Here is a 19,308-nt window from a genome sequence, read left to right on the forward strand (position 1 = left end):
TGCTCACGTATTTTTATGTAGTATATTTGTTGTTTTTAGAACATAGAGTTGTTAGATGCCACCCAACGAACCCAGATCTTATTGGGTAAGCTACAATCAGGAATGCTCAAGGGAACCAAATCAATCATCTTCACTAATCATCGCAAGACAGCTGTAGAACTTATGAAGGTAAGTTCACTGTCGCAGTCATTCTTATGCCACAAAAGGCACTCCTTTCTGTGATTTCTGGGAGATCAGGGTCCTGTTTCATGAAGAAAAATGCACAGTTTTTATAACAAATAGACTATCAGCCAATCAGATTTGTTATCACAACAAGTTTTATGAAACAGACCCAAGGAAATAGTGTTCCCAGTATCATATCACAATGGGCTATGATTTCTTTTTGTTATATATGCTACACAATATGTTTTTATGTATGTGATAATGTTTTTATGTGTGTTTGTGTGGGTTTGTGTTGGGAGTGTTTACAAAAGACTGTACAGAACTTCATTGAATTATTCTCAAACAGCTGAAACTGCTAATCAAATTTGAAAAATGAGAGAACCCTTTGAAAAGTACATGAAATACTCACTGACTTTTTACATTTAAGTCTCGCGCAAATTTTGAGACCAAAGTTGTGACGCCCGGGTACGCGGTTACGACATTACGCAACATTATGCAAGTGCATGTCAGACCCAAAATTGCTCATAAACGTGATTTCATGTACAAATCCAATGCAAATTGCGTATTTAGCCAAAATTCATAAATGTATCATTATTTCTACTTTTACTGATTAAACTTAATTAATTTTGCCTTGTTTATGATCAGAATTATGTCTGGAACAATTTCCATTGAAAAAACAATAAAAAAACAAAGAAATAAATAAGAAATTCATAAAACAATAAAATACATAAGAAATTTATTTCCAAACCAAAGTTTTTTTGAATTACGATTGTTAAGAATGCTACAAAGAAAATTTTTACCAAAAATTAGCATTCTAGGAGCTTCATTTAGTGAATTAGAGCGAAAAGTATGATTTATGCATAAATTAGCATAATTAATTCATATGAAATAAAATCTCATTATTTTGGAAAATTTTACCATACAGCCTTGTTGATTACATCGCACACTACCAGCGTGCAAATTTTTGCGTCGCTCGCGCGATCGGCGGCCGAGATCCCCCCCCCCCGGGAATGACAAGAATCAAAATACCCCGGGAGATTTAGGGTTAATGAGGTAAGATTTGAGGAGTGTTTTGAAAGATTCGACAGTGGATGCATTACGGATGGAGATGGGGAGATTGTTCCAGAGTTTAGGGGCAAGAGCAGAAAAAGCACGATCTCCATAACGGGTAAAAGTGCGGGGTCCTAGAGATAGTCGAAGGTGAGCAGTAGAAGAAGATCGGAGACGTTGAGTTGCAAAGGATGAGGGACAGAGAGAGATAAGATTTTGAAGGTAGGATGGGGTGAGACCATGGATGATTTTATAGACGAGGAGAAGGAGCTTGAAAATAATTCTATTATGAACCTAAAATAATTCTATTATGAACCTAAAATAATTCTATTATGAACCTTATGTTTATGAAAAGAAATTCCACCTAGATGGCAAGCAAAAACAAACTGGAGATGAAATAAACGTTTTTTTCTCCTTGCTGATGAATGTAGATCCTGACAACAGCATCCTTCTACACCCTGCTAGCCACCGATGACATGCCTAGTGATAACATTGAAAGAATCAAGAAAGAATGGTACACTCATCATAGAGCTGATTCTATCCCTATCCTAGGTGAGTTCAAATCTTGAGAGAGGGTTTGTCAATATCCTGGGGGGTCGGCATAGGGAATACATGAGTGCGACAGGCGATTTCACTTTCCTGACTGCCCAAATCTCCCCTTAAACTAGTTTGCCAAAATGCATGCTTTTGGGCGACCGTTCTTTCTAGAGACGCCCCCAGATCTGTCACAAACAACATTCAATATATTATAAATATAGCAGGATAATGATATTTGCTTTTATTCCATAATTGCTTGTTGCCCTTAGAGGTAAAACACAGTAGTTGCAGCAAACAATTATTTCATGAGAAAGTCTTTTAAATCAAGGTTAATTGTCAAAATATTATCATTCATCTTGATCTGATACGTAAATGTAAACTTATCTTACTAAAATCATGAAATCTTAGCTCAAAATCGATAATTCTGATGATCACTAACACAGAAAAGCATATGTGGGACAGTGTATTAACATTGCTTAGAAAAATACCTGACATTTGATGGAATTCCATGCTTATTTTGCTCATTTCTCATCAGTTATTTATTGTCTTCCAGAGCTATTCGGCACATATTTTGTATTTATACATGCTAACACTCTGGTGGTAATTTCATTGGATTCTGTTCGAACTCATTTTGAGACTGTTACAACAACTGGTATTTATCTTTGAAAGTAGCCATTAAAATGACTGAAATAGCCCCCCAAATTATGCAGTTGCCCCAATGTGGAAAAAAGTAAGAAATAAAAATTATTTTCTTCAATGTAGTGTGTGTTTCATGAAGCTATTCTAAGGTTTTATCCCTATGTAATTGACTTTGCACCTAGGAAGATGTTACAGTTATGCGTAAAAATGTCATTTGGAACTGGAAAACTTCACTCCTTTGAAATTTCAGTTGTTGTTAGACTTCTATTATAAGATTATTGAATGTGGAGCATGATCACAATATGGTGAATCTAAGAAAAGATTTTAATTTATAATAGGCAGAATAACATTTTATGTCAATGGGTAATTAAAGAATAATTCATTGAATGATTGCTACTCACCATATATTAAGCTTTGGGGGTCCTTTTCTAAAAAAAAAGAAAAGAAAATTGGGGACTCCTTTTCTTGATTGAAATAAATTGATCCCACTATAGTCATAGAGCTATGTGAGTAGAGTATAGTTCAATGACCAGGGGTGGTATTCTGAGATACATTTTATCTCAGATAAAATTAAATATTTTATAGATAAAATGACCTCAGAATACCGCCACAGCCCTGCGAGTCCAGCTTACTACTGCAAAGCTACAAATCCCCTGATAGTGATGTCTAATGATTCTTTTTCATAAAAAAATATTTTTGTTTATATGCAGTGATGACTGATGGTGCAATCAATGATATTGAGATCACAGATGCTATGCAGATCATTCACTATGATTTCCCTTCTAACAAGGCTCATTATGGGAAGAGAATGGCCTGTATGATGAGACACTTTGAGTCTCAACTAAAACAGGTTAGTCATCAATACTTTGTTAACCCATTACCTGCTGGAACCATGGGAATACCTATGGAATATATTATTCTGAATTATTATTGTTGTTGTCGTCATTTTGCAACCGTCCTAACCCATACCCCATGCAAGTGAATCCTGTTTTGTATGTGACATGGACTATCACAACATTAAGTTGCATTTATGGTTGTATGCCCACTACTTGTAATTTCTTTGTAATCTTGTTGATACAGAAGAAGAATTCCAGCTGCCAGTCTCTCAGCTTTGTGAGTCCAGACAGCATTCATGTCTTGGCTCATATGTCTGATATTCTCTTCCGTTCTGGGCAACCTCTACCTCCTACGGTCACTCAAGAACAGGTTGAACAGGTAAAACAAATACAATTTTTTTTTATAAATTGATGATAAGGTCTCCTTCAATAATTGGCAGTATGAGATTTGGTGATCTGTTGAAATGAATAATTAATGTTAGGAATAAGTGTTGACTACTGACCATTCATTGACTGATGCATGTTATTCTTTATCTCTGAACTTACCTGGAAGGCCACACCTCACCATCATAGATCTACAATGATCTTGGTTCACAGATTTTCTTGTGAAATCAGTGTTAACTGCAACTTCTTTCATTTATTTTAATGCCTATATGCACATAATATCTAAAACATAATTTCATTGATGACGATGCAGTACTACACATCCTGTGTTAAAGATCTGCCCAATGTAGTTTTGTGTTACAGCATTGGAAATGCCTGAGGCCAAGGAGGGATTTCAGCCTCATGACAGCCCAAACCCCTAAAATTCTCAAAAATTGAATGATTTTGAGCAACCATGTATTCCAGAGTCACCCCAAGATCTGCCACAAGAAATATGCAAAAATATTTAGAAAACCAAGTTTCTACATACACCAGATTAACTTAATTTTGCATTTCTCAATTTGAAATTTCTTTGAAAAATTATAAAAATGAAAAAAAAAAAGAAAGATTTCCTATCCTGATGCGTAATATTGGGCATGCAGCCTAAGTGCAATTTTTAGGGTCACATTTGAATCTTTGTGAAACCCAACCTGAGGCTCAGTCTTTTCTGTGTTATTGTGTAAACAGGTTAAAGAAGAACATCGGAAGAACAAACCTCTCTGTGTACATCTTAAAAGTTTTGGCGTTTGTAGGTAAGATAAATGTTAATTGATAAAGTTGAAGTTTTCAGTTCATTTTTTTTATTCTATGGGTGGCTTTCTTATATCCATGATTTAGTTAACTGGATAATCTTAAACCACTCTTTTATGGAGTGCCAGTTATCAGCTAATTCTCCAATTAAACATTATTCTGATCCTTCTGCAAAAAAAGGTGAGAAATGAAATAAGAAGAATAGGAAAATAATGAATTGATGAATGAATAGATACATTACATTCGCCACAGATATGGAAAAATTAGTATGAAGCCCAACATTCCATAGGAGTGTGGTTCAAAATTCTAGTTTAGACTCTGGTTAAACCTAGGTTTCATTATCAGAATACCACCCCTGTGTCAATCATATATTTGCGTGTGTTTAGTATCACTGCTAAGGTGTTTTTCCCAGTCTGTTTTGTGGATCGTGCAAGGTTATTTGTACATCTTCTTAGGAAACTTATCAAACCTGTATGCAGCATTTTTAAGCAGTAATCCTGCAATAGAGATGCAATATATCTCTTCACAAATGTGTTTTTCTGCATTTCCCATTTACTTTGTTTCTGATGAAATGTAAATATTGGCAATAAAAAGTTGCTTGTAGTATTCCAACGGGGATAGCTGCTGCTCAGACATTTTGACAAGGTGCATCATCATTCAGGTTTGGATATGCAATTTCATTTCAATATAACTCCAATTGTAAAGTAAAAATATGTATGAAGACTAACAATATTAGTAGGTTCAATAAGTTTGAAACAATAATTACATAATGAATGATTAGGTTTCATTCTGATTGTTAGTCTGGATTCTTAAAGAATTTGTTTTTTATAGTGACAGAAGGAGTGCATGCTCATATTAGTTATATTTATCAATTTTGAATGTAACTGGCCAGTACTATTTTTAAGTCTGGGTGCTTTTAATCTAGTGAAATTTTTCAGAAAATGATGAACAATGCACCCAGAATTGAAATGAATTGAAATTGAATCAAAACAATTAGAACTTAATCAAATATTATAGCAAGACCCACAAAATAAACTAGGGAAAAGGTCCTAAAAAATAAAATGAAATGTTTTTGTCTGCTGTAATTTCATTAGAACATGTGGGCAATTCCATAAAATGTGTATGTCCGACCCCCTATATGTGGGACCTTCATGAAACATTCTGTCTCTGATTTCTTGTTCTTTTGACAGTCCATCATGTTCTCAAAGGAACATGACTTGCTCAGTTTATAAAGTGAAGCAAGACTTGAGAAAAATGGGGATCGGATGTACAAAAAGGTTGATCATTTTATAGAATTGCCCTTGTATAAATTGTAATCTTGCTTTTAATATATCAGTTTCCAATGAACTTTAAATGAGAAATTTGTGCAATAAACTGCTATGGAAAAAAAAAATTACTTCGGGAGTTGAATGAAATCGATTTAATTTGATTGATGACGTTACCTTTCATGATGTAATTATTAGGAGTAGGATGCCTTGTGGAGACCGTCATCAAATCTTCTCAGATGTAGATGAGCCTGGGATTCACCCTCGTTACATAGCCCTTCCCAAGCAAGGCACAGTCAAGGTACAATGTTGGATTCTATTCATTAAGTTCCTTATTCTGTGATAGGAAAAAGCAGAAGAATTTCAGGTTTACAGAAAAGACTCTTTTAAATCAAGCATAAACATGAGAAGAATTAAGAGAAGATGAAGAGGAGAACATCTCTCTTATTTCATATCTTGATGTAAACATATTACAATGATGACATACCATAGTGTCACCATTATGATCTGAGTGCTGAATTTGCCGTCTCATGGTAAAAAGGAAATAAAATGATTTATGTGTAATTTTATGATGATATTTTTAATGTTAGCATTATCGTAAAGTACAAAATCATGCATTTTAAAAAAAATGAAAATTGATATTGATTTTCTTTGAAAAATGTACTAATCCAACCCTGAAATCATTAATGAAGAATTTAGGAAAAATTTTCCTTGGCTACAAAAAAAGAGACTTATCTTACAGCATTATTCGTAGAAATTAAATACATACAATTTCTACCCTTTTTCTTAATGTTCTTTTTTGCTACTAATTATTGCTGCTTTTTTCCATCAAAATTTTTAGTTGATTGTGACATTTGTAGTGAATGCTTCCCACTACTATGCCCGTCTGCTGGCCCATCGGCATTCTCCTGATCACAAGGTGGTTTCCATGACAGCGGACTATGTCAAGTTGACCATTGACCTTCAGAAGTGGTACACTGACCCAGTCAATATCATAGGTCAACGACCTCTTCAGAAGGACGATGTTTGTGGTTTCAAGGATCATGCAGGATGTTATTTGAGAGTTAAAGTACTAGCCTTTGTTACCAAGGAAACCGTTGACTCGCCTGGCATTGCCGAGGTTAGGCCCTTCTTCTGTACTCATTGTTTATTTGACATCCGTTTTATATCGCTGATTGGTGATCATTTCTTTTGTTACAGGAAATTCCCAAAATTTTAGCTGCTTTAGCATATTGATGATGAACTTTCTGTAATTGCCATCAAATCTTGCTCGTAAAAAGAATTTGCATTCAAATGTCTATTAACAAGAAGAATTTAAGTCTTCAGAGATTGGATTTAAACTGTAGATGATAGAATACAAGTAATTGAAAATTTGATACTGGGCTTCCCCTTTAAGCATTTCAAAAAGGATTGATGAGAATATTTCATCAAAGAAATGTATGATGACAAATTCTTAGCACCAATTTTGTGAACAGTAAAGACCATGGGCATTGCACCAGGATAAATATTCTGTAGTGAGTGCCATGAGCTCTTTAGCGCTCAGATATTAGACATTAAAAATACTAAATTAAGACTACCATCTTTTTTTGTTCTTGACAGGTTTACTTTGTTGACCAAGGAGGTAGAGACAAGGTTCAGATTGACAAGTTACTCAAGCTGCCTGACCATCTATGCCAAATCAAGTTTCAGGTATAGGGTCCAAGAAAAAGGACCAAAAGAGTGCGGCCCCACCCCCTTTTAATACAACCTGCTATCCTTATCTGAAGAAAAACTGGCATAAAAACATTGATTGACAATAATTTATAGGAGATGATATAGCATATTACGTAGTGTAAAGTGATGCACATGACATTAGGATTGATTTTAAATGTTTGTACATGGTTTGCCTTACTTACAGTTATGCTTAATTCAACAATTTAATTCTTTCTTATAAGATACACAGAGCTGCCAAGTAGTACTGATTTTCCGTATTTAGTACTGAAAAATGAGAAGAATACTGATGGTTTCATGCAAAATACTGATTTCTCAAGTTTCATTTTTATGTGTTGTTCTATGGTATTTCTTTGAAAATACTGATTTCCTCGCCAAAATACTGATTTTCAGCTTTAAAAATACTGAAATGTTCTTGTTCAGGTTGGCAGCTCTGGATACAGGGTATGTTATTTATATGGGGAAATGTTTATTTGAATGTCGAAAAAAAATTATATTCCATATATTCAAACTCTAAAAATTAATGATTTATCTACATTTTAGCCAAATTCTGTGCCTATCATCCTTATGCGTGAAAAAGTAGAATTGATGATACGGAAATTTGTATACAATTTTATTTCAGGCCGTTGAGGTATTTGTAAGCCGTGTGAAGCCCACAGACAAGGATTACTCATGGAATCCACGAGCCGATTATTTCATGACTGATTTCTTGAGTAACAAGGAACTAGATGGCAAGATCGTCCTCACGTAGGCAGAATCACAAATGCTTTAACTTATTATCCCTACTCCTGTTATATTCTACAAAAATCACATATTACTGTTATAAAGTCTTCTGATCATAATACATAAGGTACAGTGTAAATCATTGTTGAATATTATATGGATGAAATGTGTCAACTTTACACTGTTTATATAAATTGTGGGAGTACTTTCAAATGGCTTCAGTGGAATTTTTCTTTCTTTTTTTTTTTTTACCATACTTGACATTGACCAGCTAGAAAATAGGATATGAAAAGTTTAGGTTTTCTTTATCATATCCAGATAAATGTATTTAAAAAATGTTGTTTCCCTTTTTTTTAACAGATGTTTAAATTACTGGAATTTTGAATTTTAAAGCAACGTTCCTAGCTGAGAAACAGTTCTTGTATACATTTGTACCGTCCATTGATTTACGAGCAGTTGTATTTATTTTATTTTTGTGTAGCCTTGGTAACAGCCTTTGGTTAGATCCATTAGTTGAACGATGTCATCTTCCTGAAACCAAGAATACTGTTGAGGTTCATACAAGAAGAGAGATGATCAAGCAAGGCTTTGCTGTAGACAATCCAAATGTAAGTATTACTCTTCACCCAGGTGTAGTAAATGGGTACCTGGTAGAAAGGAATCCTGCAAATGCTCAAGCACCTGATCAGATTAACTGTGCGAAAGCCGGGGTAGTAGTATGCAGCGCTTAGAATCATTGTAGTAAGCGCAATATGAATGCTACATATTAGTGGTAGTAGTATTTTCTTGTTACAGACCTGCCAACCAGTACAATTTTTCCTTATTTTGATACAATTTTCTGTAGAAATTATACTCATTTTGTCTTTTTTAGAGTTTCCATAGTATTTCTACTTTATACGGCAGTCCGTAGTATGTGTAGCACTAGGATGATAGCACTCTTGTAGCTTCCACGTGCATATTTTGTACGCATTTTATGCTATGCGATATCATGACCAGCTAGCTCTGCCAGAGTTTTTTTGGAGAATACAGCGTGGTGGCACTCCGCATAGTCTGCTGTATCCGAACTGGTGGGTCACTAGTGATAATATTTCAGTAACTATATTGATTCTAACAAAACATTGCACATGTTTTTTTTTTCATTCATATTTTTCAGCATATCAGCAAACTTCAGGAGTTATGTAAGGGGAAACTGCAATTACCCAAGGATACCCCATTAACACAGGTTAATAAAAGGTGGGCAATAACATCTACAGTGTGTGTGGTATCAAGTTAAATGTAATTGTATATAAGTTGGCCTCCCACTGAAAAGAGAGACATACCTCTTCCATTAGAATTTCATTGTTTTTCTATACATTAGCCATGTAGCGTTGACGGTAAATTATGCATTGGTTGCTGGTTGGGGTTTATTTATTTTGGGTTTATTAATTTATTCTAAGGGTGTTCAAAGTCTTGCTAACCTTTGCTTTAACCTTTGTTTAAGGAATTCATTTCCATGGAGACCCATTTTCTTTTTTCTCTGAAAGTTTGATTATTTTAGCATTATGTCTATCTGTGCATGCTAAAACTATCCATCATATGATGTAGAAAATTATAATAATAGAAGGGTTTTATATTGCGCACATACCAAACTTGTTAGGTGCCAAAGGCACTCCTATAATTCCCTGGCTAAGCTGGACTACCTATATAGACCACCTGCCATAAAAAGCAATTATATTGTCTGTAAGCAATCTTAATACTGTATTTTTTGCTTTCTCAGTGTGAAGCTGCCAGCACCTGCTCGTCTGAGTGAAGATGCACCCAATCAGGTCTATCTATCAGCTATAGAGAACCCTCATCACATCTATGTACAACCAGTCAAATCAAATTATAGGTATTGTAGTATCATGGCTTTTATGTGACGTAGGGCAGTTTTGCAGGAATCACAAATTTTATGCGGGGGGGGGGACTGTCAGTTGGTTTGCGATTGACGGTGAATGGAAATGTAGATGATGATGTTTTTATTTGATTTCTAAGGAAGGGTGAATGCTTGTAAGCTAGAAAGCAGAAGGCTTAAAACCCTCTCCAAAGGACCTGGGCTATGTAACACAAAGATTAGCGATCAATCGCTAAATCGACTGGCCATTTGGTATCAATATTTCATGTGCATTTGGTTCATAGTACCAACTAGGAACCAATCAGAAGTGTTCTTTCATAATTGCTATTCATTGCTAAGCTTTGTGTTAACGGGCCCCTGGGGAGCGTTTCATGAAGGGACTTGTCGGACGTTATATCCGACAAGTCCCATTTTATCCGACAGTTACTATAGTAACAGTGCCTCTCATCCAATCAGAATCAAGGAAAGATGTCAGATCTGACAACTTGTCGGAAAAAAATGGTGATGAAACGGTCCCCCGGTCATGAGGATAGATGCTGTGCTAGAGGGTACAAGTTAACCATGTTGGAATCAAATAGAGGATTACAAAACTACCGCTCTATCAATTGAGCTATCAGACCTTGGTGCCCATACCAGAAAGATTTGCATGCAACTCAAGTAACCAAGCGCAAATCCCTCATGTATGCGCATTTCATTTCTTGCATTTTGAGTTGTATTTGATCATTACTATTCCTGCAATGGGCCCCTTCTCTAATAAATGCCAGTTTCCTGATAGCTGTGTGGGGCTGATTTCATTTGTGAAACCTAGATGTGACAATATTGTTATATACCGGTATGTCTTTTCTTCTCAGGTTAGAGAACTTGATGCAGAATCTTAATCACAAGATGTCTGACTATCAACCAGCAGGAGAATGTCAAGTTGCTAAAGGAGAGCTGTGCATTGCAAAATGTGGCATTGATGACAGGTAAAGACATTGGCCCATATTCTGCACTTATTTAAACTCTGCTCTAAAGTTGTGGTTTAACTATGGAGAGCCAATTGTGAAATGAGTCTCTAAGAGAAGTTGAATTTATCAGCTTATTATGCACTCCAATCATTCACAACTATGTGGGATAATAACTGAAATAGTTTTCTTTACCATTCATGCAAAGGAAAATAATGGAATAAACATATGCATACATTGTTAAGAAATCTAGGCATTTTGGGCTTCTAATAGTTTTAGGCTTGAATTAGACTCTGGTCTAAGTTAAGCTATTCTTCGGAATACAGGCCACTGATTTTACATGATCACTGTTAGGCTTGAAATTGAAATGGATACACTTACGACAAGTTCTTGGCCATTGATTATATGATGATTTTAATGAAATATTTTTTTATCTTATTTTTAGCTTATTCATGAACAAAATCTTCCTTTTACCTGAGTTACTAATAAAACTCTCAAAGTGTCTTTTGTTTTCTGTACAATTTTTAGTACTTAAAGCAAATGTGTTTTTTTTCTTCAAAGGAATATTTCAAAGTTTCAAAAAGTGATAACATATTGTGATTGATAAAATGATATATATTATCGTATATGATAAAATAAGATAAAATAAGATAAAATAAATAAAATTTATATTTCATTGTTTTGAAACTTTGTTGTGTTTAGTTTGGGCGATAAAAAGAAGCGGAAAATTGATTCATGTAGCTTATTACAAGCCCAACATCTACATAGAATATTTTACTTATCTTTTCTAACCAGGTGGTATCGTGGTCGCGTGGTGGATGAGAAAGATGATGAGAGGGATATCTTCTTCATAGATCATGGTGATATGGAATTCATTCACAAGGATTATGTTTGTCCTTTACCTCAAGAATTCACCGATGTAAGTGATACCTCTTTCTACAGAAAATCATTATGAGTTGTAATCATAAGAGGAAGCACACTGAATTGTCACGACGACGAATGTATGAGTATGCATCTTAGCTAGAGAACATTTTGAGTAATTTTATGTTGCCATTCATGGCTATCCAGGAAGTTATGGTTAATTTAACTACTTTGTAAGATGGGCCCAGGTCTAACGCTATGTAGCCTCTATAATGATAATAATTATATGCATTTATATAGCACAAAAACTATATATATTCTATTGTGCTGCAAGAGCTTCCTAGGTGCTATACATACTATTGGAATAGATACGTTTTTAATTTTAACTTGAAATTAGGTAAATTTGTTGAATTCCTAATGTTGAGGTGAAGTTTGTTCCATAGTCGTGGGGCTAACATTAGAAATGACCTATCTCCTAGTGTTGCTTTAGTCTTGTATGTGGGTGTACTTGTAGTGTGAGTGTATCTTGTGAGCTACGTAGTCTCTGTGATTATGTGAACTGTTATAACCCAAATTGTAATTTGATAAAGTGCAAAATGATAAGTAGACAAAGTAGTAATTAGACCTTGTCAGCATTAAACTAAATGGCATTTGCTTAGAAGTAACAAATGAGTATTACTCCTAGTTAAGGTTGGAACAAACTCACCCATATAAATGAACTTCCACATACACACAAACAAGACACCCTTAAGATGAATAACCAACTGGTGTGCAACCAATGTTTGTAATGCCTGTTTGGTGTTGTTTGACATGGTTTAATCCCCTGGTGTTTGTATGGTGTTTTTTCCTTCTAGCTTGGCCCTCAAGCGATTCAGTGTAGTTTAGAAGCCATTCAGCCACCAGCCAACCAACAGGCCTGGGATGATAAGACTACTGATGAGATGTGGAATATGTGTGTGGGAGAAACCACCAAGGTAGCTGTATCTGTTGAGGTAAGATGATGATGATGATTTTGACGATGAAGATTATAATAATGATGATGATGATCATCATCATCATGATGAAGATGATGATGATGATGATGAAGATGATGATGATGTTGATGATGATGATGATGATGATGATGATGAAGATGATGATGATGATGATGATGATGAAGATGATGATGATGTTGATGATGATGATGATGATGATGATGATGATGATGATGATGAAGATGATGATGATGATGATGATGATGATGATGAAGATGATGATGATGATGATGATGATGATGATGATGATGATGATGATGATGATGATGATGATGATGATGAAGAGGATGAAGAGGATGAAGATGATGATGATGATGATGATGAAGATGATGATGATGATGATGGTGATGAAGATGATGAAGATGGTGAAGATGATGAAGATGATGATGATGATGATGATGAAGATGATGAAGAAGATGATGATGATGATGATAATGATAATGATAATGATGATGACTATGATGATGACTATGATAATGATGATAATCATGGTAATAGTGATTTTTTATGGTAATGGTGGTGATTGACATGATGATGATGATGATGTCGACGATGATGTTGACTCCACTGATGATGTAAATTCCAAATAATGTTGCTCTTGAGTCTTCAGTTGAAGTTTTAAGATGATCTAAACATTGGAGTTGTATCACCTCTCATACAGGGATATTTCTTGATGGTCTTAATGGATCACTGTTAATCGTCAAATTAGCAACAATCACATTTTCTCACCTTATATCCATTATACTATATTCTGTTGAGATAATCCTTGTGTTCACACCAGATTCTATTCAATCATTTCAATGTATCAAAATAAGTATAGAAAAGGCTCTCTTAATACTATATTCTTTACTTTCTTCTTTTCTTTACAAGATTAAGTAGTTTTCAATGTCAATTCATCATTTTCTGTAGGTTCAGACCAGTGGATTATGTGATAGTACTGGTGGTTATCAGTACACAGTAAACATGTACAATGAGATGGGAGGAGAGAAGATCTTAGTCAGTAAGAGATTGATCGATGCTGGATTAGCCCAACCAACACAACAATTCATGAAGGTAATTCATTAGGTGATATGTTAGGCAGACCTCTTTGTATATTTTATAGTTATTTCCAAAATCATATAATATAGGGTGTATGGTTGAACAAGCTTTAAATTTCAATGTTTTTATGGCAAGCCCACTTTTCTATAGCGCACATCTTCAGCACAAATCGAAAAAAGCAAGAAAATAGCATAACAAAATCTCTAAGGCCACTGAGAGGGACATTAGGTTCAGTCAACAGGATATCTACAGCCTAGCCTACAATGGCTTCAGATTACCGGTAATTGAAGCCCTGGGTCAATGAAAAAGCCAGTGTGTTGGCTCAGTTGGTAGAGCATCTTCCTTACAACCGGGAGGTCAGGAGTTTAAGCCCTTGTCGTATCAAACCAAAAGACATTAAAAGATGGGATTTGCTGCTAGCTACCCCGTTTGGCATTCAGTGGATTAAGGGATTGAGCACCTTTGAATTGGGGCTGCTCAGCTGCTGCCGGTCCCATGATCAAATGGACAAGATAAATTTTTGGAGGAATTCTATTTCTGATTTGTATAAAAAATAATAGAATATATATTTTCATTTTGTTCATGTTGGTAGGTCTACACTCTATCATTATTTGATGTTGGAGATTCGAAGCAAATATCCAAAATAGTTCAATCCAGACTATAATTTAGAACATTTAATTATTAAGGTCAAATGTCATATTTGTTGTTCTTTTTACAATTCTGATTGAATATTAGATGATGTTTCCAATGGAATCATGTCCATCGGGGGATGGTATAACTCAACAACTCAATAAACTATGTGCACAACTCTACCAAGTCAAGGTAAGGCCAAAACATCATAGTCTACAAAGATATCCAAATTCCACACTGGTCTCTCTGTCTTCACTTTATCTGCTTTATCAAAATATTTATAATATCTTTTCTTAACAAGGATCTCAGATGTTAGATTAAATTTAGCAATTTAGTTTCATTTTCGGGCAAGCATTAAGATTGATTAGGAGGTTAAATATGGCGCAAAATATATGTGCTCTATACTTTTCTACGTATGTTATTTCATGTTTCCTTCTTATAATAATAGAACTCACTAAACAAAAGAAACAGAGCATTTTAACAAGTTTAACATCTTGGGCTTTCCATAATTAAAGTACAGATTTGAGCCATGGCTGAAGTTTAATCGGAGTTCAAAATTTTCTATGTATTATGTGTTTTTGATGATTTCCTTGACAGAGCTTACAAGGACAACTTGGATTGGTTGCCAAGATAGATGAGCTTCTATCAAGTGAAAGGTACTGCTATATAACTTTGTTCTTAATTTGAATGATCTTGCCTATTATGAATTATTAGGTGGTCTGTCTATGACAGATCACCTATTGTTTTCGTCAGAATTTTCTTTCTTTATTTCTTTATTTCTTTATTTCTTTATTCTTGGCACCTATGTTTGTCGCCAACTTTTCTCGGAATTGGCTGAATCAATTTTGCTGATTTTTTCGTCATATATAGAATCTATCATGGAGACGGCAAACTAAGCTTTTCAAGGTCATATGGTCATGATGACGTCATCTACGCGCCATTTTGTAAAATTCTTCATTTGATCATATCTTCATTATCAATTATCAAAAATTAACAATATTTACATGACATTAACTTCATGTCAAGGGTCAACTGTCAATGTCATCAAAGGTCATGTAGAGGTCATGACGCGCGCGTCAAAGGTAAAAAAATCGTCCAAATGACCTATAAAATTTTTTGGGTACGTTTCAGGTCATTTTAAGCATTTCGAAAATTTGTGCGCGCGCGCGTTACACCTTAACGCAACGCAGAAAAACCGTTTCTTTTAATATCATTGCATTGCTAATAAAATTCTGAGCAATTTGATACCTTGATCAACCTTCTACAACCATTAATATAGAAATTAACACCCATTAAAGTTTGCAGCACGTGTGCGCGCGAGCTCTCACTATAGGCCATATATGGGCAAAAACATGCCTATTTAAAATTTCCTGTAGCTCTGTAAATAGTCCGTTGACCCCCATTTTTTTTTTCATATATCGATAGAGTATGAGTTGTAGATTTGATTTCATGTCATCAATATCCCTAAATTATATCATGACGTCATCAAAATGGCGCCTAAACTAAACATTTCATTTTTTCAAAAATGACGTCATCAAATTTATGCAAATTTGGTTGTAACTTCTCGAATATAGATCGTTTTTCGCCCAGATTTTGATATGTTTTAGTTTAGAATGTACTCTTTCTCCTCAGTTAACATGAATTTTCGTTTTGAGAAATGCATCATTGCGTAAAACAGCGATGAAAAGAGGCATGTCATTTTTCCTCATTTTGCGTGTAATCTCTATGGGACATGACTTTTTCTCAAAACTAGATTCGACATTCCTCTATTTCGTGAGCCATATCTCCAATTTTTCTTGTCAGGTTTCCCTGAGCTTTTAGTATGTTGTAGCTGAGATTCTAAGCTTTCGGAAGTGTGCCCTTCATTTTTTGATCAGATGCCGGGATCATGCCCGTTTTTCACTTGCAAAATTGGAATTGTAATTCTCAAAATTGCTTACGTGTAAAGTCTATGGGAAATATTCTAGCTCAATCGGTTAGGCGTCAGACTTGCATCTCATTCAATCATGCGGGCAGGGGTTTGAGTCCGCGGGTGAACATGATTTTTTTTTTTAATATCTTGCGCACGATCAATTATAACAATGCTAATAAATAATAGCTAAAATATTGCAAAATAAAACAGATTATAATCACTTTTTTTATATTATATCTATCTATCTATCTGTTATATATCTATCTATATTTCTTTCTATCTATCCATCCATCTGTCTGTCTATCTATCTACCTACATGACATATATGTCTATCTCTCTGTCAAATATATATCTACCTGTTTGAATATGTCTCTCTCTCTCACTCTATCTATCCATATATATGTCTATCTGTCTATCTACCTACTTTGTATATGTATCTGTCTATCTATCTCTCTCTCTGTCTAATATAATATATCAATCTGTTTAGATATGTATATCTATCTTTCTATATATCCATCTATCTATCTGCCTGTCTATCTATCTTTCTATATGTATGTCTGTCTGTCTGGCTATCTATCTATCTATCTATCTGTCTATTTCTATTATATATATCTATTTGGATATGTCTATCTTTCTATATCAATCTATCTGTCTCTATCAATCTATCTATATGTCTGTCTATCTATGTTTTATTAATATAACCACCTATCATTTATCTCTCAATCCATCACTTGATCCATCCATCGCGCCATCCATCAATATATATAGTCATGATCTAACTTCTATATATCTGTTTGAATATGTATGTCTGACGATTGTCATCACCACATTAATAATCACATTGAGCAATGGTCAAAATTTATTCTTAGGATGTCTAGAATCAAGATTATCAATCATATCTAAATGATTCAATTTATACATTAGCCGACTCTGAATGAAAAATCATGACAGACCACCTAATTCGTCCGCATGACGAATTAAATTCTAGTTTCCTTTTCATTTTATTTATTTATTTTTTATTTCTAGTGAACGAATGTAATTAAATGCAAAGATAAATGGTATTAGAAATACCACCCTCTAGTTCGGGGAACAGTCCAAATGAAACTTTTTCTTGTTTATAAAGGTTCTTCTATTGATTGGAATAGGATTGCTATAATTCAGATGCTAGACAATTTTGATGTTAAGTCCTATACATGCATATCTTCGAGTATGAGAAATGACCTTTAGAAGAATTGAATCAAGTTATTGTTTTGGTGATTCCATTGCTTTTCAGGAAATACCAATTCCTAGGTGCATTATAAACAGCCTTTCATGATCACTTTGAGACAATTTTTTCCATGATTAAAATTCATATCTAGACATAAATAATATCTTTTCAATTCTAGTGACAAGGAAACTCTTCTCAAAGGAGGATGTATCAAATCACTATGTCAGGTTCTGTGCAATGGAAAACTGAAGGAAAATACCAAAGAACTCCTGGTCCTGAGTCTACTTCGGCTCTCGACAGCATCACCCAGGTATGGTATCCTTGCATGCTAAGAAAAATTTAAAAGAAGCTATTCAATTCATGATTGATGCTTTATATTGATCATGATTAGTGATTTGTTAAAGTTGAGTGTTGGTTTGGGTGTTAGTGTTCAAGTACAGTGTGTTGTTATGTGGGTTAGTGTTGGTATAATTTGAGTATGGTGTTGGTATTCATGAATGATGTTGATGTTAGTGTTCAAGTGTAGTGATGGTTTGGACTTTTGTGTTCCTGATGTCTAGGATTGGTGTTGATTATGATGCTCAGTTACATTATTGGAATAAGATGTTCAAGTAAAGTATTGATGTTGGTGTCGATGTTCAAAGCATGAATCAGGCTGCTGATCAAACCCCAACAACGGGTTTAACACAATTACATCAATCAGAGCATTGGTAGCTTAACATCATGTGACATTGACACCAACACAGGCCTTCATTCAAGTTCTCTGTCATGGCATTTCTCATTCCAGGGGGGTGTTTCACAAAGATTTAAATATGACTTAAGTCGCACTTAAATGCCGACGCGTACAAGATATGCAACGCGCGATCTCATTGATAGATACGCATTAGTGCGCGTCCTCTTGAGACGATCTGACCAATGCGGTCAAGCCTTTCATACCGTACGCAACCCGGCATTTAAGTGCGACTCTAAGTCACACTTAAATCTTTGTGAAACACCCCCCAGATGTTAGTACAAACTTGAATGTATGAATTCTGTTCATCCTGAATATTTGATGCCGTTCAACTTTAGAAATATGAAATTGAGTAACAGTGCACTACTATGATTTATTTTCTTATGGGCTTCTCATTGTATCTAACTACTGAGCTTATGATAAAAAAATATTTAAAAGAAATTAAAAATGGATTAAGAAAATGATGATGATGGAGTTGAATTATATCTAACCATAAAAAAACTTTCTAAATAAACATTGATTCATGTTTGATATATATTGGAAATGGATACAATGCAAAGTGAGCTTTTTTAGAAGCTTATTTACTCTTGCAAAATTTAAATTAATAAAACAGATATTTTTTAATAGGAACATGAAAGAAAGGAGACTGGTAGACATCAAAATCAAAATGCCTTCTGTATAAGCCAATACCTTTCTTCTGCCCCCTTTTCCATGCTGTTTTTACTCTTGAATTTGTAAAATGTAAATTAATTTTAATCATACTTATGAAAAATTATGTTTTCTTATCAGAATATGCCAAGAGATTGCCAGCCAAGGAGGATTAAAAAGCATCCATAATGCTCTTATGAAGGTAAGTTTGATCATTATCACAAAAAATGAAAATTGTAGAACATGATGATGCTAACATAATTCCACTTTTGTATAGCATTGTTACATTGGGCCAATGTCTTGGATCACTCCACAAATATTATTACTTGGCCATCA

The 19,308-nt window shown here is 34.5% G+C and overlaps 1 protein-coding gene across 1 annotated transcript in view; it reads left to right on the plus strand.

Moving 5' to 3' along the window:
* Positions 1-19,308, plus strand: part of LOC121407226 — a 51,603-nt gene that overhangs the window by 14,675 nt on the left and 17,620 nt on the right. Inside the window, exons 16-35 of the mRNA XM_041598193.1 lie at positions 40-168; positions 1,644-1,764; positions 3,099-3,238; positions 3,469-3,603; positions 4,335-4,399; positions 5,861-5,963; positions 6,504-6,782; positions 7,262-7,351; positions 7,995-8,119; positions 8,577-8,703; positions 9,249-9,328; positions 9,852-9,965; positions 10,820-10,933; positions 11,708-11,831; positions 12,628-12,765; positions 13,717-13,860; positions 14,581-14,667; positions 15,073-15,131; positions 17,773-17,904; positions 19,114-19,174. Coding sequence (XP_041454127.1) covers positions 40-168; positions 1,644-1,764; positions 3,099-3,238; positions 3,469-3,603; positions 4,335-4,399; positions 5,861-5,963; positions 6,504-6,782; positions 7,262-7,351; positions 7,995-8,119; positions 8,577-8,703; positions 9,249-9,328; positions 9,852-9,965; positions 10,820-10,933; positions 11,708-11,831; positions 12,628-12,765; positions 13,717-13,860; positions 14,581-14,667; positions 15,073-15,131; positions 17,773-17,904; positions 19,114-19,174 — 2,367 coding nt within the window. The remainder of the gene's footprint in view (positions 1-39; positions 169-1,643; positions 1,765-3,098; positions 3,239-3,468; positions 3,604-4,334; positions 4,400-5,860; positions 5,964-6,503; positions 6,783-7,261; positions 7,352-7,994; positions 8,120-8,576; positions 8,704-9,248; positions 9,329-9,851; positions 9,966-10,819; positions 10,934-11,707; positions 11,832-12,627; positions 12,766-13,716; positions 13,861-14,580; positions 14,668-15,072; positions 15,132-17,772; positions 17,905-19,113; positions 19,175-19,308) is intronic.

Source organism: Lytechinus variegatus, chromosome 2, assembly GCF_018143015.1.
Source record: "Lytechinus variegatus isolate NC3 chromosome 2, Lvar_3.0, whole genome shotgun sequence".
NCBI lineage: Eukaryota > Metazoa > Echinodermata > Echinoidea > Temnopleuroida > Toxopneustidae > Lytechinus > Lytechinus variegatus.